The sequence below is a fragment of the Aquarana catesbeiana genome, linkage group LG03, assembly GCF_042186555.1.
Source record: "Aquarana catesbeiana isolate 2022-GZ linkage group LG03, ASM4218655v1, whole genome shotgun sequence".
NCBI lineage: Eukaryota > Metazoa > Chordata > Amphibia > Anura > Ranidae > Aquarana > Aquarana catesbeiana.
In genome coordinates, this window is record NC_133326.1 from 566,806,667 (window position 1) to 566,832,799 (window position 26,133).

General features: G+C 42.4%; 1 protein-coding gene across 1 annotated transcript in view; it reads left to right on the plus strand.

Annotated features, from left to right (window-relative positions):
* Window positions 1-18,483, plus strand: part of DENND11 (DENN domain containing 11) — a 39,877-nt gene extending 21,394 nt beyond the window's left edge. The window contains exons 2-9 of the mRNA XM_073621827.1: window positions 3,370-3,469; window positions 3,638-3,796; window positions 5,032-5,185; window positions 6,583-6,721; window positions 7,382-7,513; window positions 10,251-10,401; window positions 11,685-11,753; window positions 13,491-18,483. Of these exons, the coding sequence (XP_073477928.1) occupies window positions 3,370-3,469; window positions 3,638-3,796; window positions 5,032-5,185; window positions 6,583-6,721; window positions 7,382-7,513; window positions 10,251-10,401; window positions 11,685-11,753; window positions 13,491-13,686 (1,100 nt within the window). The 3' untranslated portion in view covers window positions 13,687-18,483. The remainder of the gene's footprint in view (window positions 1-3,369; window positions 3,470-3,637; window positions 3,797-5,031; window positions 5,186-6,582; window positions 6,722-7,381; window positions 7,514-10,250; window positions 10,402-11,684; window positions 11,754-13,490) is intronic.
* Window positions 18,484-26,133: the final 7,650 nt, after the last annotated feature.

Here is a 26,133-nt window from a genome sequence, read left to right on the forward strand (position 1 = left end):
AAGACTTTCTGAGAAAGGAAGTGGCTTTCTATGAAGTAGTATCGTAACACATTGTATCTGCCTTCTGCACTTATTACATGAGTATTGAAAGACAGCACCTTGGTGCATTTAGGCACTAAATACTGTATTTATTGGCGTATAACACTCATTTTTTCACCATGAAAATCGGGTGCAAATAGCGTGTGTTGTACACCAATACTTCAATTTTAGCGGCCTGGGAGGGGACAGGGAGGGGGGCGGGATGAGTGCTGTCAGATTACATACAGTGAGAATCTCCTGTTTACTTGGCGGTTTCTGTAATAAGAAGTTCCGTCTCCTGGGCCGCCATTGGACCACTGTTCTGTCTGGAGATTCTCACTGTATGTAATCTGTAGGTGCTCGTCCTGCCCCCTCCCTGTCCCCTCTAGGCTGCATATGGGCATCGATCAAGCTGCATTGATGGCAATGGTGAGGCTGCTGCATTGATGGCAATGGTGAGGCTGCTGCATTGATGGCAATGGTGAGGCTGCTGCATTGATGGCAATGGTGAGGCTGCTGCATTGATGGCAATGGTGAGGCTGCTGCATTGATGGCAATGGTGAGGCTGCTGCATTGATGGCAATGGTGAGGCTGCTGCATTGATGGCAATGGTGAGGCTGCTGCATTGATGGCAATGGTGAGGCTGCTGCATTGACGGCAATGGTGAGGCTGCTGCATTGACGGCAATGGTGAGGCTGCTGCATTGACGGCAATGGTGAGGCTGCTGCATTGACGGCAATGGTGAGGCTGCTGCATTGACGGCAATGGTGAGGCTGCTGCATTGACGGCAATGGTGAGGCTGCTGCATTGACGGCAATGGTGAGGCTGCAGATGGGCACTGACCCTTCTTTTGCTTCAAAGTTCCTTATTTAAAATTTAAGTTTTTTTCCCTAAACTTCCACCTTAAAATGAATGTGCATGTTATACGCCTGTGCGTGTTATATACCGATAAATACGGTATACGTTTTTAAACCTAAAATTGTTTTACTTGCTGATACAGTAATAAGCACACTGTGGTGACCCACTCACCCTGTGCCACATGGTTACATAGAAAGCACAAGGATGGTGCCAATGCATTCCAAAACCTGCAACCATCGGGCCGCAGGAATACATTGGTCACCTGTTTTTTGTACAATCCTGTCCCGCCTATCTCCTTACAAAGCAAATGCTCTGCAGGTCAAGGCTGATTTAAACTTTCAGCGGGTATGTGGAAGCTGAACATAAAGAGGAATTTTATTATATTGGGCAAACAATTTTTTTTAAATGTATGTTTAAAGGAAAATGCCCTCAAGCACCATTTGCACAGTTACCATAAGATATGATATTAGTGCGACTTCAAAAAAGCTCTGTATCTGTGGTCTTTCTCTCTTCATGTCCCCATGTCTGGTGCACATGAACTTACTTAAAGTGTTAATAAACCCAGGACCCTGCATTCACTACATCTGGCCTGTTTTGGGTTTAGTAACACTTTAATAACAAGGACCTGCATGATGGCATTCAATATGAAACAAATTCTTCCATTGGTATAAATGCCTATAGATCCTGCCAGAAATCATGTCAATTGATAACTTCCAGAGCTGTCTTTTTTTACGTTATTTTGTTTCCAGTTATCTTCGACTACAGAATCCCTCCCCTTTGTTTATAGAGGAAAGTGAAAGGGGATCTGTAGCCCTGTCCCAGAGTAACAATGCTGCTGCTTTCAGGAGACAAAATGCAGAGAGTGAGAGTTGTCACCCTAGGATAGAAAGTGTTAATAAAAAAAGAGAAAAAAAACTTGGTTGGGGGGAGGGGGGACGCTAATACAACCACCACATCTGATGACTGGTAAACTGTAATATATGAAATGTTTTTCTTTATCTTCCATTGAGGGACACCGTTTGGTTATATTGCTGCCTACAGGAGATTGGGACACTGGCAAATAAATAACCCCGCCTTATGCCTTAGTTTTTGTTAGTGTCCTAGGAGGTTGAATACCTTTTCTTGTTCAGCTCTATATCATATTCGCTAGCCTTTTTTTAGGGTGTCGATTCCTTAAGATACCCTTTTGTAGGAGCGCTGAGCTGTAGAGGGGCGGGGAGCGTCCTTCTCAGCGGTTCGCTAAGACTGTCATCAATCAAGGCAGCTGGCGGATCCAGACTTGGGAAGCCGGATGATGCGCTGCCCCGACTGATGGCAGTGACGTCAGCGGAGAGCGGACTTCAGACTGATCTCTGCTGAAAACGAGTCACAGGAGTTCAAAACGAATTGCACTCTTGTCACCCATTGGAGAAGCCCAGCCAAAAAAGACTGATCCATGATGGATTGCTCTTCAGAGGGCATTTGACAGGTGGTGAGGAGGCATCACCACCTCATCACCTTTTTCAGCCGCTGAAAATCTGCATCACGTCACCGCAAGGGTTGTGACATGGCCCCATTGAGGTGAATGGGTCACGCTCAGCGGCTGCTATAGATTGCCAAGCATAATTTTTGCTGTCCTGTGATGCAAAGCATTGTGACCATAGCATGTTAACCCCATCTGCTGCCCAAAGGGGGGTGGTTTGCAATAAGGCTTTGTTCACATATATGCGAATTGGATGGTTTTGAACAGCATCCGATTCACTTGAAACGTGAATCAACCCGGCTTTCTATGGAGTGGCAGTGCAAATTCTTTATGAATTTAAAGAGCCCTGTGCGTTTTTTGAGCACTGCGGTTCAGATGTAAATTCCAGGCTCATTGCCTCCTATGGAAACGCATCTGAATCACACATTGGATCAGTTTTGCACATGAATTCAATCTGGGGAGAAAACAGAGCGGGTCCGTTAGGTCATGTATGGATTTTGAGGGCAACCCCCACGCCAAAATGTGCATAAAAAAAATGGTGTGTGATTTCACCCCCCCAATGTAAATGAGTACAGGTACTCAAAAAAAATGAATTAAAAAAAAAAAAAAGTTTTTGACAATATTGTAATAAAAAACAATGTCCCCTGGTGTAGATTCATCTTGAATCACGACGCCCGCCACCACCGCCGACCTGATTCCTATAAGCCCCCTGCCCTCAGACCCCCACAACCACCTGCCAGGGTTGTGGGGCAGAATTCCCATCAACATGGGGACAAGGTGCTTGGGGAGCAGGAGCAGAGCCTAAAAACGTAACTTGTTTCTACTGACTCTCAACCATAAGTGTACATGAGGCCTAATATGTTATCCTTGACTAGCAAGGGGGTATCACGCAGGCTTATCTTTGTTTTCACCAGTATCTGATGAGGAAGAAATTATAATTTTTTACATTTTTGATTAGAATTTTCATTCCTAAAGCTACAGAGCTTTATCAGATGGGATCTAACTGCCTGATTGTTGTGTTCTGTCCACAGGGAATATTGTGGAATGGTGTCTGCCCCAAGACATCGACTTAGAAGGGGTGGAATTTAAATCGATGGCCAGCGGATCCCACAGGGTACAGTCTGATTTCATGTAAGTCAGAACTTAAAAAGAACCTTTTTAGAACATATTTTTATCAAAGATGTAAAGGATATTTGATTTTTTTTTTTTGTTTTTTTGTTTTTCTGTATTACCTTCTCATATAGTAGAACTTACATTGGCTCTTCTTGGTACATTGTGGATTTTATTTTCACCTTTTAGTTACTTTCGGAAAGGCAGCTTTTTTGGCCTGGCTTGTTTTGCCAACATGCCGGTGGAGAGCGAGCTGGAGAGAGGAGCGCGAATGAAGTCTGTTGGTATACTGTCCCCTTCCTATACAATGCTTTATCGCTACATGCACTTTCTGGAGAACCAAGTCCGGTAAGATGGTCTAAAATGTGGTGAGGGATATTGGGATAGAAACTCACAGGGGCATGTGAAGGAGACTTTGTAGGGTAGTGCAACAGGTTCACTTTAATGCCCCCGCTCCAGCTGTTCATAGGTCAGGAGTGAATGAAAGGTGAGCATGTGTCTCTGGGGAGGGAGACATTAAAGCAGACCTGTGCTTTGCCTTAAGCTGAGCACTTCAAGCCTGCCAAGCTTCCTGCTTTGCTATTGTAGTCCTTCTTACCATAACAGATGTTTCTAAAATCTAAGGCCCCCTAAACGTAAAAGTCTACCTTTTAAACTTTTTTTGCTCCTGTTTGGTATACAGTGTGAAAGGTTTGGAACATCTGTCAGGTATTTCACACTTTGCCTGCTAGGGGGAATTTAACTCCCTTCCTGTCTTAAGAGAAGTATGGTAATCAGCCTGATGCTGCATCTGTACCCCGTTGGCTCTGAGGCTGAGAATCGACAAATCGAACACCCCTGATCGTTTGGTTCTCACAGCACCCTCAGCAGAGAGCTGGCTGTCAGTCGTGAAGGGGGGGGGGGCAGATTGAGCCGGGAGCTGGTCCAGGCATGTGGGCGGATCCCAACTATATGGTCGCAATCTTTTCAGAGCCTAGACTGGCTATGTGGCATCGACTGACAGCGGGTTTTAGCCCGCTGTCTGCTGAAAACGGGTCACACGAGTGCAGAACGAACTGCACTCCTGTAATCCACAGGAGAAGTACAGCCAAATGAGCTTTGGCTGTACTTCTTTAAATGGCACCAGTAACTGGGTCAGGACATGAGGTGAAGTCTTCCCAACAGGGACACAAGACCGAAATACAGCCTAACAAAGGTTCTGTCCCTCCCAGATTAAATCTAAAAAAATATTTGTGTAGACTTTTTAATTTTTTTTTTTAATTTTTATTTTAATCATAGTTTACAGACTTCATATGGGAATCATCTTGACACTGGTATTGACACTGGCTCATTTTTTGTTATCTTGTATCCTTTTTGGTGTTTTCTACTATTTAACGGGCTCAGGCAAGTAACCTTGTGATGGATTACAGTTATAGGTGTCTAGGATTTAAGGTTTACCAATTGTAAACTATTTTATGGCCCCCAGAATCCTTTTTTTTTTTTTTTTTTTTATCAGAAATCCCAGAACCATTTTGATAACCATTCTGTTACTACTGTATTTATTAATGGAACTACTTACACATAATATCTTATTCCCCCCTCAGGCACCAGCTAGAAATACCCGGTCACTACACTCCTTTAGAGGCCTTCTATGAAGACAAGAAGGGAATCCTGCCCCCAGGGGTCAATGCACAGGCCTGCCAGCCTACTATACACTGGTTGTCCACAGTACACAAGCATCTGTACCCGGAGATGAAGGTTAGACTCTTCATATTTTGTTAGCATGTGTTGTTGTTTTTTTTTTTTTTTTTCAGTAAATTTATGCTCAGTCTTGAATTCCAAGTGTTATGGATTTTTCTGGTTGAATGGGTCCTCTTACTTTCTTGCATGTATTGTTGATGTACACGTTAAAGAGGACCTGTACTGTGGAAGCTTTGCCCAGAAAAAAAAGGCAAATGGGGCAAAGGACTTTGTCACTAGTGTTACCTGGGATCTCCCTGCAGCTGATATTTTCTTCATTACCGACTTAAAATGCTTACAATTGTTCTGCACGGTGTGTGTGTGTGGGGACATCCATCTTGGTGGAAGCAGGGCTTTGCTTCCTTTTTATATCACTTCCTCCAGCAAGGGACGTTAGATCTCATACTGCAGCTATGAGGTTGTAGGAAACAGAGTGTCTGTGCACATTTGCATACCAGAGACTTGTTATTTTTATTAGAAATTCCAGTCAAAGTGTACATTTTTTTTTTTTTTTTTTTATTTATTTTTTTTTTCCATGGTAGTACTTGGGCCCAATTAACATTTCTAGATGTTCCCAATAACATAGCAAATCCTTCACTTTGTGAGTTTAGGTCCATTTTAAATTGACAGTTTGATGAAGCGTTCAGTAGAGCAACCCATAGTATGTACATTAAAAATGTCCACTCCTACAAATAAAAGCTCCACTCGGGATAACATTCCCTGTCTAAATGCCCTTCTTTTTCACTTACCTTAATCTGTTACTTTCTGCTTGGGACCTTCCTCCTGTGGCCACTTCAGTGCCTGCATGACGTAGACATTTTCTATTGGGTGTTCATTGGATGGGATCCTCTCAGGTTTCAGAAGAGGACAAAGGATTGCAGGGTTGGAAGGTGACCGGTAAACTCTGGCTTTATTGGCACTGCCGGATTTGCAGTGACTTTAAATTGGAAGTAGCTAGGAACCTGAAAGGGGGCTTAGATGAGTATATCTGGCTTCACAGGGTAAGGGGGGAAATTGGCTGAAAGGATGGGTAAGGGAAGGTGGGGGGAGGGATGAGGAATAAAGTCTTAGGCTGGAATAGGGATTTTATTGGAAATTTAAAAAATGAACTTGTGAAAAGTCAGGTCATATAATCCTGTTTGCCTTCTAGGAGAAGTGAAAGTGTTGTAGTCACGTAACGCTAAGTTAACATTTGTCCTGCAAAACACCACAATAGGCGTGACTCAGGAAGGTTCTCTGCTGTCAGTTCGTCTCTATGGGCAGACCAGTAGGTGGACAGTCACTGATGTTATTAGGTCTTACCACCAGCTAATATTGGGCTGCAGATATTACGTTGTACACACAATATAACAGCACTTAGAAATGCTCAGATCCATGACAATAGATAATAATTCTTTCCTGCCTTTTGGTTGCAGATTACCCACCCTGCTGGCTGCATGTCTCAGTTCATTAAGTTCTTTGGGGAGCAGATCTTCATCCTGTGGAAGTTTGCGTTATTACGGAAGAGAATCTTGATCTTCTCCCCGCCTCCTGTGGGAGTGGTGTGCTACAGAGGTAACCAGCAATAACCTGCCTTTTCACTTCAAATGTTAAATGCAAGGGTCTCTTTTTAGCATAATCATATGATCAATCTTAGTGTTACACTAGGAGAACATAAATATTACCCCCCCCTGCATCCTTTAGACCTGCAAAAAACTGGGCAGGGATTAAACGTAAACTAAAACCCAAAGTTGTTGAAGCTGTTGCTGGGGAGGCTGCCCACACACCACATGTTTGTAATTTGATGTGAATTTCTGTGGGGACAGATAATGACTGTTACATGGAAAGGGGTATGTATGTGTGGAGTGGGTGCCACGGGGTTCCAGATAGTCTTGTTCACAATTTCCCATAGTTTGAACATGTCCCTAAGCTTTGTTTTAAATTTTGGTCCAAATTTCCTCTGGAAGCTGTAAGCTTACTCCTTCCTCTCATAAAAGGCATTAGCTCACTGTAAACCTAAAACATATTCTCATAACCAGTAATTAGGACATTTGCAAAAAAAAAGTGGATTTGGCATACAGAGTTTTATAGCTATATTTTGTACATTAGACTCATCTTCTGCTGATTCATTGAACCTGTGTAGTTGGTTTTAGAAAATTTGGACAAAACAGTTAAGCTATGGTAATAGACAATGAAAAAATACTAACATGTATAATTCTGTCCCCTTCTGTACAGTTTATTGCTGTTGCTGTCTCGCAAATGTCACTTTACCGGGTGTGGGAGCCACAGCTCCAGAGGCAAAGCCTTTCTTCTATGTAAATGTAGCAGACATAGAGACCCTCGATGATGAGGTGTCCTACGTGGCATGTGAGTATCTACAGTGACACTGTTGAAAGATGCCCCAGGCTCCCAATACTGTCTAGAAATGCTATTTATTTCCTTTTTCTCCTTTACCTCTCTCTATGTATTCCTAGGCAGGCTCGATGATGTTCAATTCAGGGCTCTGTCTGGGCCAAACCATTATCTCCAGGACTCCTTGTTCCGCTTTAGACTGAAGATGGTTGTTGATGACATTGGCTGCATGTTTGGAGTTGTCGTCCTGCTAATTGGGGCCAAACAACAAAAAGTCCTGGAAGTGATGGTTTGGCCCCCCAGAGCCTCTATCTCAACATCAAGTCTCTCTGAAATTACATGAAGAGACAGGAGGATTTGAAGCAGCCTACATCCACAAAGATCTGTGGTTGGTTCTCCAACATGTTTGGAGCAACCTACCTGCCAAGTTCCTACAAAAACTGTGCACAAGCATTGTGTGTACATAAGGGCATTTTCACACTGGTTCGCATCAAAACTGCCTGTAAAACGCCTATGTGGTAATGGAGCATTTTTGCTGCGCTTTTGCAGCGCGTTTTTTTTAAAGCACATTGGACTGAAAAACTTTACCAAAAACACTTTGGCGTGTGGGTTTTTGAGGCGTTTCCCATTCATTTCAATGGGGAGGAGCATTTTTGGTGCGTTAACTGACCAAACGCGCTCTAAAAATGCGGCAAGCAGGATTTTTTTTACACCAAAGGGAGTGCACCACCGCAGTGTGAACACATACATAGAATTTAAAGAGAAGCATTTTTTTTTGAGCTTTTCAGGCGCTTCTTCTTCTTTTTTTTTTTTTTTTTTTTTTTTTTTTTTTACACAAAAGCGCTTAAAATATTCCTAAGTTTCAAAGCAGCCTAAAAGAACTGATGCTAGTTTGAAGGCAAAGGGTGGTCACGCCAAATATTTCTTTAATTTGGATTTCTCTTCTGTTCATTTACTTCCAATTTTCTTGATAAAAAATGTACAACATTTTTTCACACCTGCCTAAAACTTGCACAATACTGTAGAATTGTTTGTGGGTTTAAAGTAGAGGTCGACCGATATATCGGCTGATATTTGGCGTTTTTTTAATTAAATGGCATCGGCCGATTATAGTTTCAGCCGCAACTTGCAAATGACTTCTGTAATAGAAGTCAATGCAAGTTGCCTGAAGTCTTGGTTGGAGGGACTTCTCTCCTCTCTGGGCAGCCTGCCAAGTCTGATAAGTAGAAACATTGTATCTTTTTAGCTTCTTTTATCAATGAACTGAACTCTGTGTGTAGAAGTTCTCAGTTTAACCATTTAAAGACTAAATCTTTTCTGACATTTGTAAAAATCCTGTATTTTCTGCTAGAAAATCACTTAGAATCCCCAAAAATTATATATATTTTTTTTAGCAGAGACCCTACGGAATAAAATAGCGGTTGCTGCAATATTTTATGTCACACGGTATTTGCGCAGCAGTCTTTCCAGCGCAGTTTTTTTTGGAAAAAAATACACTAATGAATTAAAAAAAAAACTAAGCAGTAAAGTTAGCCCATTTTTTTTTCGTCCAAAAGTTTTGATTACCTGTATTTGTGTATTTAATATTTAAGATATAGTGTTTTTTTTCATCTAAATTATACATACAAGTGAACTGATTGGAGGTTTGTTTTGTTTAATAAATTTTTAAATGTAAGACATTTTCTGTATCACTTATTACTTAAGATTGCTTGCACACTGGAGCGGGCAGGCATTGACAGTAAAACGCTGCTAGTTTTAGCGGCGTTTCACTGTCATTTTAGCAGTGCTATTCCGCTGCTAGCGGGGCACCTTATAACTCAGCTAGCACCCGCGGAAGGGGTTAAATGCGCACGTGAAGCACCGCTGCCGAAACGCTTTGCAGGCACTTCGGCAGCGGTGCCCATTCATTTCAATGGGCAGGAGTGGTGGAGGAGCGGTGGCTCCAAAGATGCTGCTTGCAGGACTTTAACATCCTGCCAGCACATCGCCTCAGTGTGAAAGCACTTGGGCTTTCACACTGAGACTGCAGGGGAGCCGTTTTGCAGGCACTTTACAGGCACTATTTTTAGCCCAAAAGCGCCTGAAAAACGCCCCAGTGTGAAAGGGGTCTAACTGTTAGATTTTATGAGATGAAGGGAAAAAAAAGGAAAAAAAAACAAAACGGCTTAACATATCGGCCCAAAAAAATCGGCATCATATATCGGCCATCGGCCGCCGAGATTTATAAATATCGGCATCGGCCAGAGAAAACCCATATCGGTCAACCTCTAGTTTGAAGTCATTTTCTAGCAAAAGATCTAGCAGATTTTATCATGTGAAAAATTAAAAAACTGGCTTGTTTACATTAGAATTACTGACTGTGGATCCCAGTTTTACATACAGTGTCTCTAATTATAGGAATTATGATTAATATGTATATATAAATCTCTAGCCATGAGAGCTCCTAACCTATATGACTAACTTCCTCTTGGGGTTAAATGCATTAAAGGAGGAGGAAGAGGATCAGCTGTGTTTAGCAGATGGTGTTCTTTGTAATGCATTTTGCCATGCTATAAAGTTGATTAAATAAGTAAAGGTTTGGTGGTTATTATTTTATGGATTTTGCACAACTGTCTGGCATATCGGCTCTCATCATTGCAGACATGGAAAAATCTAATACAGTTGGGCTAGTGTTCTACATTCTATGGTTGCCAATGGCTGTGTTGACTTGTGACCTTCTCAGTTGACTCCATCTTCTGACTATTGTCTTCAGGTACTACAGAGAAGATCTTTGAGCAGAAGCAAGAACTCTATGATGTCTATGTAGACAACCAGAATGTGAAGACTCATCTGGAATGTCTGCAGCCGCTGCTGCGGATCAACAGCGCCGATAAAGAGAAATACCGACGGCTCAATGACCAACGGTGACTGATACTTCTTCCTTTTTTTTTTTTTTTTTTTAGATCATACCTCCTTCAGGCAGGGAGGGCTGCTGATGTTCATCCTCAGTGATCAGACAGGGTTATTTGATTTCTATCATAATTGGGATGAAGTAAAGGTACTGCTGTAGCAGAAGGCTGTTGTTTAAAGCGAACATTCAGTCATTTTTTCATCTTTCCATCTATTAAATCTTCTGCCCTTGTTGTTTTAACTTTGGGTAGTAAAACATTTTTTTTCTGCCAGTAAATACCTTATACAGCCCACTTCTTGTTTCTTATCTGGTAAAAAGCCTAGGCTTATGACATCATGCACAGCTCTCTTACTCCCATGAGATTTAGCCAGGGAGGGGAAAATGAGTCAAAAGAGGGCCTATTAGAGCTGCAGGCCTGCAACGCCGGAGGTGTGCCTCTGTGTGGCTGTGTAAATCCAGGAAGTGAACAGGCAGCAGCTTCAGCTGTCCACAGTTAAAATAGATACAGCCAGGCTCAGTGGAGGGAGATTTCTGCAGCATATTTGGCAAGTACAGAATCACAGTATATATGAAATAATATGCAAAGTGGTTGGAGGGAAGCTTCAGAATGGCAAAGATGTTTTTATTACAAATTATGTGAGCAGACTGTAGTTCCTCTTTGAGTGTATCTAAACTACAATAAAAAAATGAAATATTGCGGCTTACCAGTCCCTTAGATATGTTGGCTGCATTTGTTTTCTTATTTCAGGCTCAGAATATTTTCAGTGGCTACAGAATGTACCTAAGGAGATAAACCTGGTGGCAGTTAAAAATCAACGCAGATATAACTATTGTTCTGGGCAAGTAGACATCAGGTTCCCGCCTGGGACATCCTCTGCTGACATGTTCCACAAAAAGTGGGTGGGGACTTTGCTTGCTTGACCGAAACAATAAAGTTGCACCTGTATTGAATTTAATCACCAGCTTTTTTTTCTCAGTTGGCTTTATTAATGGTTGATGCATAGGGCAAGCCTATGCGCAGCTTGTCATGGTACCCTAACTGATGAGGCTGAAAATAGTGTAGTATGTGATGGGAATATATTAGTTGCATTGAGGAGGAAGTGGCATGAAGAGGTCTCTTGTGCCAGTGCATTTTTGCGCTTGTACAATTCTTACCTTGAGGACTGTCACATTTTCTGGTTGACATCATACAGATTGGGCGATGATTGTCATCACATTTTAGAGTTCTAAGTGTTTTGGCATTTAGGCTTCAGTTAATACATTTTTGTCATTTTAAATTTTGTGTTATCATTTCAGGCAGCTTCTGATGTACACACAGGAAGTGGATGGAGACTGCACATCGTGTGAGGAGGACCTCTTCATCCTGTAAGTAGTCCAGCTCAGAACTCATTACCTTGCATTCAGTATGTGTGTGTTGGGTTTTTTTTTTTACCACAATTCCCCTTGCACCCTTCTCCTGACAGTAATGTAAACCCATTGTAAGGTTAGCAGGAAGGCTGCCGTTGCTGATCTCCTTTTGAAATGACTACCTTGTGTGAATTTCTATTGGGCAGTCATGAGTCGATAGCAATGTATGTGGGGGTAAGGAGAGCATGGGCCAGCTTTTATACTACTAGGAAGTTCTAGAGCTTTGCCCACTCAGACCAGCCTGACGTTTGGAGCTAGCAGGAGAACATCTGACTGCTTGAGGTGCCTGCACTATATACCAAGCTACAGCTTTTTTGTGATGGTTACATTAAGAAGCTTATTTTCTGCTGAGCATATTTTCTCAAGTCCTCTTCCAGTGCAGCATTGAGAGAAGGCTCCTTCCACCTAGAAACAGGAAACCCCTTATCCACCATTATAAAAAAAAGAGACATGCACCTCTGAGCCTCAGTTCTTTGTGTTTCCTCTGGATCAACAGAAAGCATCATGTTTGTTTTTGACCAGTGTTTTCTTTTCAGGTCGTCGTGCTAGTTGCAGGGGCCTCTCTGTCTGGCTGTCAAGCTTCCGCACTCTAGACAAGGGTCCACAGAAGAAGGAAAAAGTCTTGGCATTCTCTCTCCTAAAAGTTTTTTTTTTTTTTTTTCCTCTTAAAGGGGTTGTAAAGGTTCGTGATTTAAAAAAACAAATGTCATACTTACTGCCTCTGTGCCGTTTGTTTTGCAGAGTGGCCCCGATCCTCTTATGGGTCCCTCAGCGGCGCTCCTGGCTCCTCCTCTTCCCGAGTGCCCCGTCGGAGAAGTGCTCTCCTTCGGGGCTCCCGTATCTTGCTGCTGCGTCTATTGACACAGACAGCAGCACTCGGCCTCACCCCCGTGGCCCGCATCATTGGATTTGATTGACAGCAGTGGGAGCCCATGGCTGGGCTGCTATCAATCTAGCCAATCAGGACACGAGACACTGGTTAGAGCCTGTGTGCTTGTCCCCAGCGCGAGAAAGAGAGCGTTCAGGTAAGTAAAACAGGGGCACTGGGGGAATGCTGCGCTGCAAGAGGTTTTTCATTCTATGCATTGAGGTGAAAAAACACGAGGGTTTACAACCCCTTTAATGCCTGAGGTGTCTTTCCCATATATGTATTTTAACGGTTTGCCTGGAGTTCTGCTTTAAACCCATTTGAATTTTCATGTGAGACATGCTTAGTAGAGATACAGTAAAACAGACCTTCTAAATAGGAAAGATTAAAAATGTTTGTCACACTGGAACAGGAAGATTGCTTGGTTGGGTGAATCTGGCTATTAAACAATCACCATTGAAAGTATCCATTGGCAAAAAATCTGTTTTCTGATTTGCCATACAAACTAGAACAACATAACTGGCTGCTAATAAGCCTTACAGAAAGTTCTTTGGAGATATTGGTTGTCTTAAAAAAAAATCAGAGCGCAAAATCTGGTGTAGCTGTGCATAGAAACCAATCTGCTTCCAGGTTTTATTGTCAAAGCTTCATTGAACAAGCTTAAGTTAGAAGCTGATTGGCTACCATGCAGAGCTGCACCAGATTTTGCGCACTCCAATTTTAGTAATCAACCCCTTTCAGTCACAAGGCCTAGATTCACAACGCTGACTTGTGAGTACGTTCTGTTTCCCGTCCCATTTATCTTTCTCCTTCCTTCATTTTTGCAGCTTCTTTATGGAACAGAATAATCGAATATTCCAGACCCTCCTGGAGGTGGCGGCCAGTCAGGATAAGACTCTAACAGCAGATCATGCCCGGAGTATGGGCCTGGACCCACAGGGTGACCGTAACTTTCTCCTGGACCTTCTGGAAGTTTATGGTTTTGACCTCATGCTGGTCATTGACAACCCGTGCTGTCCCTAACATCATGCAGGACTCTGGTGAGCTGTCCGGTGCCTCTTATGTAAATACCTGGATGTATTAAAGCTGGACAGAGAATTCAGCCAATGGGGCAGAAGCAGAACTGGCGACATCTTTTTATAAAGTTCGTTAATGATGGCGTTGTGCAAGTCCTGGGGCTCATAGATCCAGCTGGCAAAATGTGAAGATTTTCGGGATAACTGAATATTGGTTACCAGGTTGTGGTTCCCTCCATGCAGTTGGGTAACGAGGTTATAGGTTTGGTTGTGAGATTGCAGCCTAAAGATTCAAGAAGAACCGGCGATGTGGCAGGGTTGTGACAATTTTTTACTTTAAGTCGAAAAGTGACCGCGAACATTTTCCATTCTTGGCACGAAGGATGATTGAAAAGGTTTCCACCTTTTTGCACAGGAACAAGCTGCACCCTACACTTTTAATCCAAAAGGGAGGCTGCAGCTAGGGCTACTTTTGGGGGTTTAAACTTGTCAAGTATTCGACGTGTAAGAGTAATCGTAAGCAAATGCAGCATAAATTATGGTTTAACACTGGCCAGGCTACAGCATGCTGAGCTCTTAGCACCTGAGCAGATGTGTTCTTCCTCCACGTCTGCCTCTACTGGGAACTTGGCCTTTTCTAAACGGTTAGCAATTATGCTTCATGGTGTTGGGTTATGTTGCCCTTATGCAAATTCTTGAACAGTTTAAACCCTTGATGGTATTCATAACAGCATTTGTCTTTTGAAATGGAAAGCCCGTGGGCCTATAAATACTGTGGTGTTGTAGTAACCTGCACAGCAATGCACGTTGAATGCTTTGGTGTGATAAGGTGCCATTTGTTTAAACCAGACCTTACCAATGGAGGTTATGGCAGTGCATTAAAGTGTGTTGTGCTGCCACAAAAGGTGCTTGCATCGTTATTCGGGCAATGCATGTTAGTGTGTTGTCACTTTTTGCTCAGTGTTGTATCACATATCCGTTGGCAACCTGCATTGGGCTGCTATTCAAATGAATAGCACCAAAGCATTTAACATGCATTGCAATAAAGCATGCATTACTGCAACACTAGTGTAATTGCATCCTGTCCCTTAAAGGAGATCTCCATCAAATCACATCAGCTGGTGAAAGGCGTAATCATGTCCTCAGTGCTATTATACACTTATCTACAGATCCTGCTTTTAGCAGTTCTCCATCTGTCAGGATTTCTGTAGGGCTGACCCCAACTAGCTGACAGGGTAATTGGAGGACAGTTGGATTAAGAAGCATTGTACTTTGTCATTCAGGACACTGTACATCTGCTGCCATTAGAATGTTTACACTTTTCCTTTCTACAGCTAATATACTGTGGAATTTCTTTCAAATATTTGTTAACCTAAAACAGTTAGGTTGCTTTATGCAAAAGAGCTGCTATTGTCGCCCTGTATAGGTGTCCTTCTAGTTCTACCCTCAGTGGCCAACTATTACGTACACACATCTAGGTTCTGGTTACACCCTCCCTTTGCTTTTAGAACAGGTTGCAGTTCTTTGAGGCACAGAGCCAATAAACCTGTGGAAAAAATTCTTAAAGTAAAGCTCAAGCATTGCTCCATAATTCTGATTGGTATGAGAGAAGAGACTGACACAAAATATATAATATAAAGTAATATATTGTAGCACAGTTATAAATAATGTGATCTGATTATGTCCACAAGGAAAACCCTACAGCCACAATACAATACAATAATATTGATGCATACATTTAATAGCTGTCCCTAAATAGGAAATGGTAGGAAAAAGAGTTTTATATTATATGGCATCCTTAGCATTCCTGTTACAATGTGTCTTTGGTTGGTGTTGAAGATCAGCTTGCTTTTCATTGAAGGTGGAGAAGCACAGCTTGTTCACATTGACATGGAAGGTTAACAAAGGATGTAGGATTTCATATTTTTGTATGACTGATTGCTGACACGTGGAGATGAAGGGGAAGCCATACAAGAATGCTTTATTTTCTTTCCTTTTCTTAGTTATTATACTGTTAAGTCGTTGACTGTTTGAGCCGTGATAGGTGATTTTTGATGCAAAGAGCAGTTCTATTGTGGTGACATCACCGCCCCTCTCTGTATTATCACATTCAGCTGCCATGGTAGCACCCCCATGATACCCTGCCATCAGTCTCTTTGGTTGAAGGACAGTGGGTTTCATTTAGCCCAGAACACTGAGGACATCTAGTGGTGGAAAGGAATTGCTGAAGCAGCAGTGAAGCATTGCAGACTACTGGGTGACCTTTTAAAAAAAAAAAAATGCATGAAATTTTGCCTGGTAAATTTACCAAGGGCTTGAACAGCTCTTTTACATACATCAACCTTTAATTTTTATTTAGTGCTATTTTTAGCAAATAGCAGAGGCTGAAGTAAGCTGAGAAGCCAGTTTGTGGTATAAGAAGCCTGGATAAGTTGGTTTTAACGATCTGTGAGTTCCATTGTAATTGACGACACTGCCCAGGATGGAACACAGGTGGGACCACAAGGACCAAGCTACTTTAAAACACTGTTAAAGACTTTTACTTTGTGCTGCGTCTCTTTGGAGTCCAGCCGCAAACCACTGAAGAATGACCTTCATGTAAATAATATGTGTAACTTAATTTGTAAAGAAGAGGAAAGGAAAATAATGTTTGTTGAAATGAACAGTTATGCTAACTTAATGAACATGATGATAATGTTTGATGAAGAGAATCTATCACACTCTGCACTTTTAAAGAGACCATTCCACAGCCCTTGTTTGGTCAATTACATTTTTCTAAGTCATGTGGTTCTCTACATGGTACAGTCACTCCTTCACATTAAAGTAGATGCAAACCCCAACTGGGTGACATTTTTGGAGGCACTGTAAACAATTGTATTGTTCCCCTGCATCTGATAAACAATTGTGCAAATATTGTGTGACAAAAATTGCAGCTTCCATCGTTTTTTTTCTTATTAAAAAAAAAAAAAGCTGCTGCATTCAGAAAATATAGAATTGTTTATTAGGATTGTTATTTGGCTTTAATTTATTGCCAGTGATATTTGGAAAAATCGCTCCAGAGGGGAAGTGATTAAGGAAAGTTGCACAGATTGAAAAAAACTTTACAAATATAGGACCTTTACCATGTTAATGTAATAAAAGATTTTAGGGATTGGGTTTACTTTTACGGTGCATTTAGCTGTGGTTCACAATGCAGGCAAAAACTCCATTATCTCAAATTCAACAATGTGCATTGTCCAAACATGTACCTATGTAGGAGCAAACTGAAACATTTCAAAGTGCTTGTAAATGTATATATTTTTGTTTTAAAAATGATATAAACGCAGGGTATAGAAATGCATATAAACATGTGATTATGCATTAAGATGGCTATGTATCGTCCTGTGTTAAGGGACATGTTTGAGCACAGGCAGTTAGAATATGTAAAAACATCCTCAGGGCCCCTTTGATTGTATCCTAAGGTTAGGTTTATGGTAAAGTGTGAAATGTCCCTCTATGGAGGAAACTGCTGCAATGTACTGTGACACTTGGCTAGTAAGCAGGGGAGATGTATAGAGGTCAACCGATATGGGTTTTTCTCTGGCTGATGCTGATATTTAGAAATCACGATGGCCGATATATGATGCTGATTTTTTTTGGGCCGATATGTTAGGCCGATTTTTAAAAAAAATTTTTCTCCCTTCATCTTATAAAATCTAACAGACTCCTTTCACACTGGGGCGTTTTTGGGCTAAAAATACGCCTGTAAAGTGCTTGCAAAACGGCTCCCCTGCAGTCTCGGTGTGAAAGCCTGAGTGCTTTCACACTAAGGTGATGCGCTGGCAGGATGTTAAAAAAAAAAAAAAAAAAAAAAAAAAAGTCCTGCAAGCAGCATCTTTGGAGCGGTGTATATCTCTCCTCCACCACTCCTGCCCATTGAAATGAATAGGCACCGCTGCCGATGTGCCTGCAAAGCAATTCGGCAGCAGTGCTACACAGGTGCATTTAACCCCTTCATCGGCCGCTAGCTGGGTTATAAGCCCCCCGCTTGCAGCCGAATAGCGTCGCTAAAACTAGCAGCGTTTTACCGTCAACGCCTGCCCATTCCAGTGTGAAAGCAGCCTTAAGTGATACAGAAAATGTCTTACATTTATTAACCAAAACAAACCTCCAATCAGTTCACTTGTATGTATAATTTAGATTAAAAAAAAAAACACTTCAATGCCCGCCTATAGTAAAATGACGTCCTCTATTTTGTGGGGTGATATCTGAATGATGCCAGCAGCTAGATGCATCATTCAGATATCATTCTTTTCAGCCAGCGATTCTGTGCACGATAAGAACGATCATAGCGGCAGTTCCGCCGCTTGATCGTTCTTATAGGCGACGGGAGGGGACGTGTGTGTGTCCCCCCCCCCCCCCCATCCGGTGCTTCTCCGGGCTCTCCCGTGCCATCGGGGGCCCGGAGCCGGATGTTGACGATAGTGATGACTGGTGATCAGATGGTCACCAGGCATCTCAATGACCGTCGGAGGCCCTGGCGCGTCGTTATGACGTCACGCCCGGGTACCCGGAAATAACCGAAGCCGCGATCGCGGCTGTCAGCATGAGATCGGTGAATTTTTTTTTTTTTTTTCCGATCTCATGCTTTCCAGCCTAGAGGAGAGATGTGGGGTCTTATTGACCCCACATCTCTCCATAAAGAGGACCTGTCACATAGATTCCTATTACAAGGGATGTTTACATTTCTTGTAATAAGAATAAAAGTAATAATAAAAAAAAAAAATGTTAAAGTGTAAAAATAAAAAAAAATTAAGTAAAAAAAATAAATAAATAATAATTAAAAAAAATTTAAAATGCCCCTGTCCCTGGTAGCTCGCGCTCAGAAGCAAACGCACATGTAAGTCCCGCCCACATATGTAAACGCTGCTCAAACCACACATGTGAGGTATTGCCGCATGCGTTAGGGCGTGTGCAACAATTCTAGCACTAGACCTCCTCTAACTCTAAACTGGTAACCTGTAAAAAACTTTAAAGCGTCGCCTATGGAGATATTTAAGTAATGAAGTTTGGCGCCATTCCATGATTGCGCGCAATTTTAAAGCATGACATGTTAGGTATCTATTTACTCGGCGTAACATCATCTTTCACATTATACAAAAAAATTGGACTAACTTTACTGTTTTGTTATTTTTTAATTCATGAAACCGTTTTTTTTCCAAAAAAAAGGCGTTTGAAAAATTATTGCGCAAATACCATGTGAGATAAAAAGTTGTAATGACCGCCATTTTATTCCCTAGGGTGTCTGCTAAAAAAAACATTTATATGATTTGGGGGTTCTGAGTAATTTTCTAGCAAAAAAATGATTTTTACATGAAGGAGAGAAGTGCCAGAATAGGCCAGGTATTGAAGCGGTTAAATACACAAAAACAGGTAATCAAAACTTTTGGATAAAAAAAAAAATATGGGCTAACTTTACGGTTTAAAATTTTTTTTTTTTTAAATTCATTAGTGTATTTTTTCCCAAAAAATTGTGTTTGAAAGACCGCTGTGCAAAGGCCGTGTGACATAAAATATTGCAACAACTGCTATTTTATTCCCTAGGGTCTCTGATTGAGAGATTATATATATATATAAAATTTTTTTAAGTGATTTTTCTAGCAGAAAATACAGGATTTTTACTTGTAAGCAACAAGTGTCAGAAAAGATTTAGTCTTTAAATGGTTAAACTGAACACTCCTACACACAGTTCTGTCCATTGATAAGTATAAATATTGTATCTCTTTTTAGCTTCTTTTCTCAGACTTGGCAGGCTGCGCAGAGAGGAGAAACAAGTCTCCACAGAAGACTTCAGGCAACTTGCATTGACTTCTATTACAGAATTCATTTACAAGTTGCGCTGAAGTTTTAAATCGGCCTTTTTTATCAGCACAGTCGATGCCGATTAATTAAAAAACGCCAAATATCGGCCGACCTCTAGTGGTGTATGTGTGGTTTGGCCTTCTTCCGTGGATAAGAGGCCCTATCTGAGCACATCTTGCACTGATGCCTGAAAAATGACACTGTCAAAGCTGGTACCAGGCATCAAGAGAGGCTGCAGGTGGGCTTTTGCTACTCCCTTCTGTGTTTGGCCATTTGTCTTTTATATACAATAATTCATTTGCTGTTGTAAGCCTGATTTTTAAATTTCACAGTGATGGGCAAAGCCTGGACCCATGCACTGACTAAGGATGTGGTAAGAAAGGTTTTTCTTGTTTGATGAATTACTGTAGACCTAAAGCAGATATGAGACTTAATATAGTGTCTCCTAAATGGTCTTCATTTTGTCATCAAAACTACCTGGAAACTGACCTTAACTTTATTCACTTAAGTGTTTAACCTCTTCATGCCGGCGGTAGGCATATATATGTGGCTTCTTAGCAGGTGTGCCCTAACAGAGAGGCCACATATATGCGTACCAGAATGTAAACAGAGCTGTGACGGGAGCATGTGCCCTGCAAGCTCCTGGCACAGTTACCGGTGGCTAACCAAAAGCGCCCGCTCTCTACTTGCAGTCGGGATCTTTCTGATGATGTGATCGCTGTGACAACCAATCATGGTGGTCACATGATCAGAAGCCCCGCCTTCTGGCATAAAAAAACCCCTTAAAGGGCCAGGAGCCGCTGGCATTAGGGGGTTAAACTTTCAAACTTGGCAGTAAAATTTCCACTTTTCATAGCCTGGATGACCAGGTGTTGCACTATTACTGCAAACTTCTGCCCAGAACCCTTATGTACTCAGGCACTTCCTCCTGACTTTTTACCATGAGGACTTTGCTGCAGGGTGGTTGACACCTGGTTTGCTGTGTATTCTCCAGATACCCTTACCCCATTTCCGCACCCTGCTCTGTGAGTACCCCACAGAGGCATACCCTCACTGACGGCAGTATCTGAAACCAGGCAAGCAATTGCTGCACCAATGGCCAGCAAAGCACTCAAAAAAGCCAGATTGACATGGCTTCCCTTGCACTTGAGTAGGACCCTGTTTTAACAATGGTCTCTGGTTTTTAGCTCATTTCAAGCATGCAAACAAGCAGCATATCTAAGGCTGGTTTCACACGTGCTTTGGCTGTATTCTGCATCTGCCTGCTCAGCAGGGGATCTCCCTGCTGAGCAGGCAGGTTACAGGTCCGTGTCCGCTCTGCAGAGCGGACAAAGTCCTGCTGTTCTCTATGGGGCTGTCCGTTTCCATCTGCCTGTCCTCTGATCCGATGTTTTTATCAGATCGGATGCCGGCGGGTGTCAGTGGACACGTCTGCTGACATCTGCCTCTCCATAGGGAGCTAGGGATGGTCCAGTCAGGTCTGCCTGAAAAACTGACGGGCTGACCTGATCGGAATGCCCGTGTGAAAACAGCCTTGGACAACTAACTACTTTAAAGGGGTTGTAAAGGTAAAAGTTTTTTCACCTTAATGCATTCTATGCATTAAGGTGAAAAAACATCCGACAATACCGGCTCCCCGTTTTACTTACCTGATCCCTCGAAAGTCCCGCACTCGCCCCTGACATCCTCTTTGCCTGGCCATTGGTTGGTTACAGTGGATGGATTGAAAGCAGCGCAGCCATTGGCTTGCGCTGCTGTCAATCACATCTAATGATGCGGTGGGGGGCAGGGCTGAGTGATACAGCCGGTGGGCCATAGCCACTCGCTGTATCACGGGAGCACGCCCGCAAACACTCAACACCATGCGAGGGAGCTCGCATGAAGATGATGCATCCTTGCGGGGGGGGGGGAGCCGAGATAGCCGCCGAGGGACCCCAGAAGACCAGGGTCGGGCCACTCTGTGCAAAACGAGCTGCAGAGTGGAGGTAAGTATAACATGTTTGTTATTTAAAAAAAAAAAAAAAATCTTTAGTGATCCTTTAATTTAGCTGTCTCTGTCCCAAGCCCAAAAGTGCTAGACTACTTCCCTTAGAGTTAGACTTGGAAAACTTTAAAAGGAGGCCACAGAAGATTTCTCACCCTCATCCTCCAGATGCTCACTTTTGCTGTGCTCAAAATAACTTCGTACCAACAGGGGCCTTGCAAGACTGGGGGAAATTAAGACCTGCAAAGTCTAAAAAAAAAAAAATATTTCCTATTCATAAACCAATAGAATTGGCAATTTAGGATGACTTTGTTTATCCTGAAAAAGGTTTTCATCCCTCCAAGAAACATTCTTGAACCATATCCAGTGAAATAAGAATTTACTAAAAAGTGAATAATAGCAAACCCTGCTATCTCAGTTTTAAACAAACCTCTTACTGTGCCCATAGAAGATGTACCTTTACAATGATTGTAAAGTCTTTTTTTTTTTCCACTATAAGAGTAATAAACATGTTCTATTTACCTGCTCTGTGCAGTGGATTTGCACAGAGCAGCCCATTCTTGGGTCCCTTTTCTGTGATCCTGGCCCCTCACTCCTGTTCAGTGCCCCCAAACAAAGCAGTTTGCTATGGGGGCACCCGAGTTGAGTCACAGCTCCTTGTGTCCATTCAGACACAGGGAGCCCCGCCTCCTCTGTCCCCTGATTGGATAGCTGACTTTGACAACAGCGGGAGCCAATGGCGCCACTGCTGTGTCTCAGCCAATCAGGAAGGAGATTCTCAGCTGTCTTAGACACTCGTGGATGTCGCTGGACAGAGGGACCTCAGGTACGTGTGACGGGGCTGCTGTACATAGACTGCATTAGGATACAAAAAAAAAACCTTCTGCTTTTACAACCTCTTTAATTTAAGGATTCTGCAGCCAGAAATTCAGGATGCTCTTAAAGGCACTCTTTACCCTTGCAGCTCTAGCCCTGCAACTAGCTATTGCTGCAATTTCTGTTTGTCAAACTGCAGCTAATTGAACACTCGGCAGGATCCTGTCTTTCCTGCTCTGGCAAGAACACTTGCATACATTGCCTTCTGGTTTACTTTTCTGTGTTTTATGTCCTAGAACAAGTCATGACTCACATTTCCAGAATGCCTCTCATTTCTGTCCATAAGTGCAGAATCTTATGGCTGAAAGCCTGCTTAGCTGAAGCTGCTGTAAAAGACACACTCACTTGTATACCTTATCAAAACGCAGAGCCACGCATCCAAAAGCTTTGCCAGTGTCTAGTCCAGCTGAAGGTAGCGGCCTATAACCCCGTGTCCTGTACTATATTCCATGGTGTTGAATTTACAGGCAAGTCAAAAATCCTTTTTTTGGGGCAGGCTTAGTGATGTCATTGGTTCATGGGGAATCGTCGCACGCATTTATTGCAGTCTCATGTAAACATAAACCACAACTGGGGTCACGTTGGTCCAGCTGCTTAACTATTCTAACTTGATTTTCTTTGAAGCAATATCAAAGGTCTTTTGAGTGTGATAGAAAAAAAATAAATAATTGTGCTAATCCTATTCAGTGAAATGCTCAGTTTAATATTCTAATTTTCACTGAAGATAAATGCTTGGATCTTATTGGATGCTCTTGGCAAAAACCACACCCCTCCTTTTCCCCTCCAGTTTATTATGAGTATGTATATCTATATAGAGAGAGAGCATGCTCTCGGGGGGGGGTGGACTTCTGGCAAAAGATGTGATTTATAGAGGAAATAATTTTCTCAGTTACGTTCCTACTGCAAAATAGAATAAGAGCAGATATGTTCTATATGCTATAAAGTATTTAAATTGGTGTTATTTTTCTATGATCTGCCCAAACTCGAGAGAGACTGGGTCTCATTTGGTGTGAGAAAGCATTGACTGTTGTATGTGTATGTAAATAAATAATGTGCCTAGTCTGAAGCGGTACAGGAAAGTAAACCAGGCCACACAGGGTAATGCTGCCTATAGAGGGATATTCAGAAAGTGGTGCCTGTAGTCAGTATAGGGTTACTGCTGTGTGAATAGAGATTGGTACACAATTTACAAACTCTAATAAATTCATCCTAAATGTCATGGATATTCCCATAGAAATTAAATGTTTATTGCCTATGCTGTTCAGAGGATTGAAGAGAGACTTTGCATGCATAAAAAAAAAAAAAAAAAACACCCCTAAGTTGTGACTTCTGGTGCTCTCACCAAGGCAAGGGTGTTACTGGGCTTTATTTTGGTATCCTGAGAAAGCAGAGGATCCCAAATCCTGAGGGAATCTACTCGCAGTACAGGAGTGTACCATTACTGGATTTAGAGTAGTCAGCTTTTCCAAGAGCCAGGAGAAGGCCCAGCGCTCTCACCCCTGCCTTCAGGAAGTGGCTGAAATCTGGGGTATGAGGTCCCCCCTCCCCTCCAATTTAAAGGGATACTATAATTTTGACAATCCAGGTAGTACTTATTGATGGCCCACATGTGCCCCCATTTTTCCTTCCTATCCCAAAAGCGGGCTAGTTAACCAGCTGCTAACTTGCCACCACCTCACTCTGGTCGGAGCCATCCTGCTCTTGCATTAACAGGGCTGGGCTTTGAAGTATGTGATAGACCTGAGCGACCTATTGCCATTCCTGAATGCTGTCACAGGTTAGTTGGCTATTCACTGGGCTAAGCTCCACGCCTGTTGGTCGTTGCCCCCCCCCCCAAAACTGATGGATTCTAATCCATCTCCCCTCTGTCCAAAACTTCTTAAAAAGTTTTTTCCCTTTTTAGTTATAGTTTAATATTTCTTTGTTTACTTAATGTGATTGTAACCAACCACTTTGTAAAACAACCCATTCGGTTTAAAATAGAAAAGAAAGGCAGAACATTTTTGTTGATAAAAAAACAAAAACAACTTTTTATGTGATCATATTCCCTCTGTTCTCAGCTGCATAAGAGCTGGGGGCAGGAGGAGGAGAAGCAGCAGCACACTGAGCATCCCAGTGAATGGTGAGTTCCCTGCATAGCTAGAGAATTGATCGGTGTGCTCGCCTCCTGGTCAGTTTTTAAAAGGAAAACAGGGGAACTGACAGGAATACCAGGGATTTCACATAAAGGAAGCAATACAAAGAGAACAGGATATTTTCTCATAGAAGTTCATGGTACTGCAGGCACATATCAGGAATATGGCATGTTGGGGTAATGTCATCTACAGGAAAGCCTCAATAGGGACAGAATTATATCAAATAAGATGTTCCTTAAATCCTAGCTTCTGCAGCTGGAAGGGATGTGTTTCAGTTAAAGCAGTATTAAACCCTAAAGCAAACAAAATGCCCAGGCGTTGGCGGTAAAGCGGTGCTATTTGGCCGCCAAGAGGGTTAAAACCGCCTGCAAAACGCTGCTGCAGTGGCTAAATTTTTTACAATGTAACACCTGTGTGAAATGGTACCCTTCCTCCACTAATTTAAAATGACCACAAATACTTTTTAGTGAGAGCAAATGCTAGTGCCATCATGTAATAACTGATAAATCATTAAGTAGACATAAATTAATCTTTTTTTTTTTTTTTTTTACATAGACCTAGTGCAAACAGTTCGGACGGGAAACACATTAACCTTTCAATTTATTGTTAGTTCGGTAGAAAACTTCCAAACTTGTCTTAAGTTTTTTCAGCTCAAAAATGTCCCAACGATTATCGATTTTGTGCCCATTAACTGGCCGAAAAACAAATTGGCCCAATGACTGAATTTCGGCTGATTTTTTTTTTTCTAGTGTATGGCCAGGCCCCTTTCACACGGGCGCTCTGATCAGATCCGCTTGTCAGTTTTTCAGGGGACCTGATCGGATGCTCCATTCACCTCTATGGAGCGGTGGATGTCAGCGGTGACATGTCCGCTGACATCCACCGGTATCTGATCCGATCCTGTGCGTGAAAGCCAGACAGATGGAGACCCTATTTTCCATCTGTCTGGTGGATCGGATAAAGACGGACAGGCAGTCTGTTTTCATTTGATCTCCATAGAGCAGTGTTTCTCAACTCCAGGCCTCAAGGCGCCCCAACAGGTCATGTTTTCATGATTTCCCTCAGATGAAACAGCTATGGTAATTACTAAGGCAGTGAAACTGATCAAATCACCTGTGCAAAATAATGGAAAGCTTGAAAACATGACCTGTTGGGGCGCCTTGAGGACTGGAGTTGAGAAACACTGCCATAGAGGACAGCGGGGCTCTGACAAGTCCGTCTACACACAGTGAGTGGAGATGGACCTGTCATCCGCCTGCTCAGTGGGATCAACGGATTGATCACCCGCTGAGCAAAGCGGAGTCTGTTGGGTGGAAAGTTTGTGTGAAAAGATCCTAGCTGCTTATAAAGTGTGAACTGTACTTTGCTTTCAATTCTTTAGTACATATATCTAACATAACAATTTAGGTGCACCTGTGCTCATTCATCCAGAGTGAGGGCACTCAGAGCCCAGGTTCACACTGCTGCAGGATTAAACTATTTCATACTGCATGTAAGTCTGACTTCAGGGGCGATTACAGAGACATCTGTGTGGGTTCCTGCACAGATGTCTATTGAAATTGCACTCTAAGTCACCAAAAGTAGTACAGAAATTACTTTTGGGAATCGGTGCAATGCC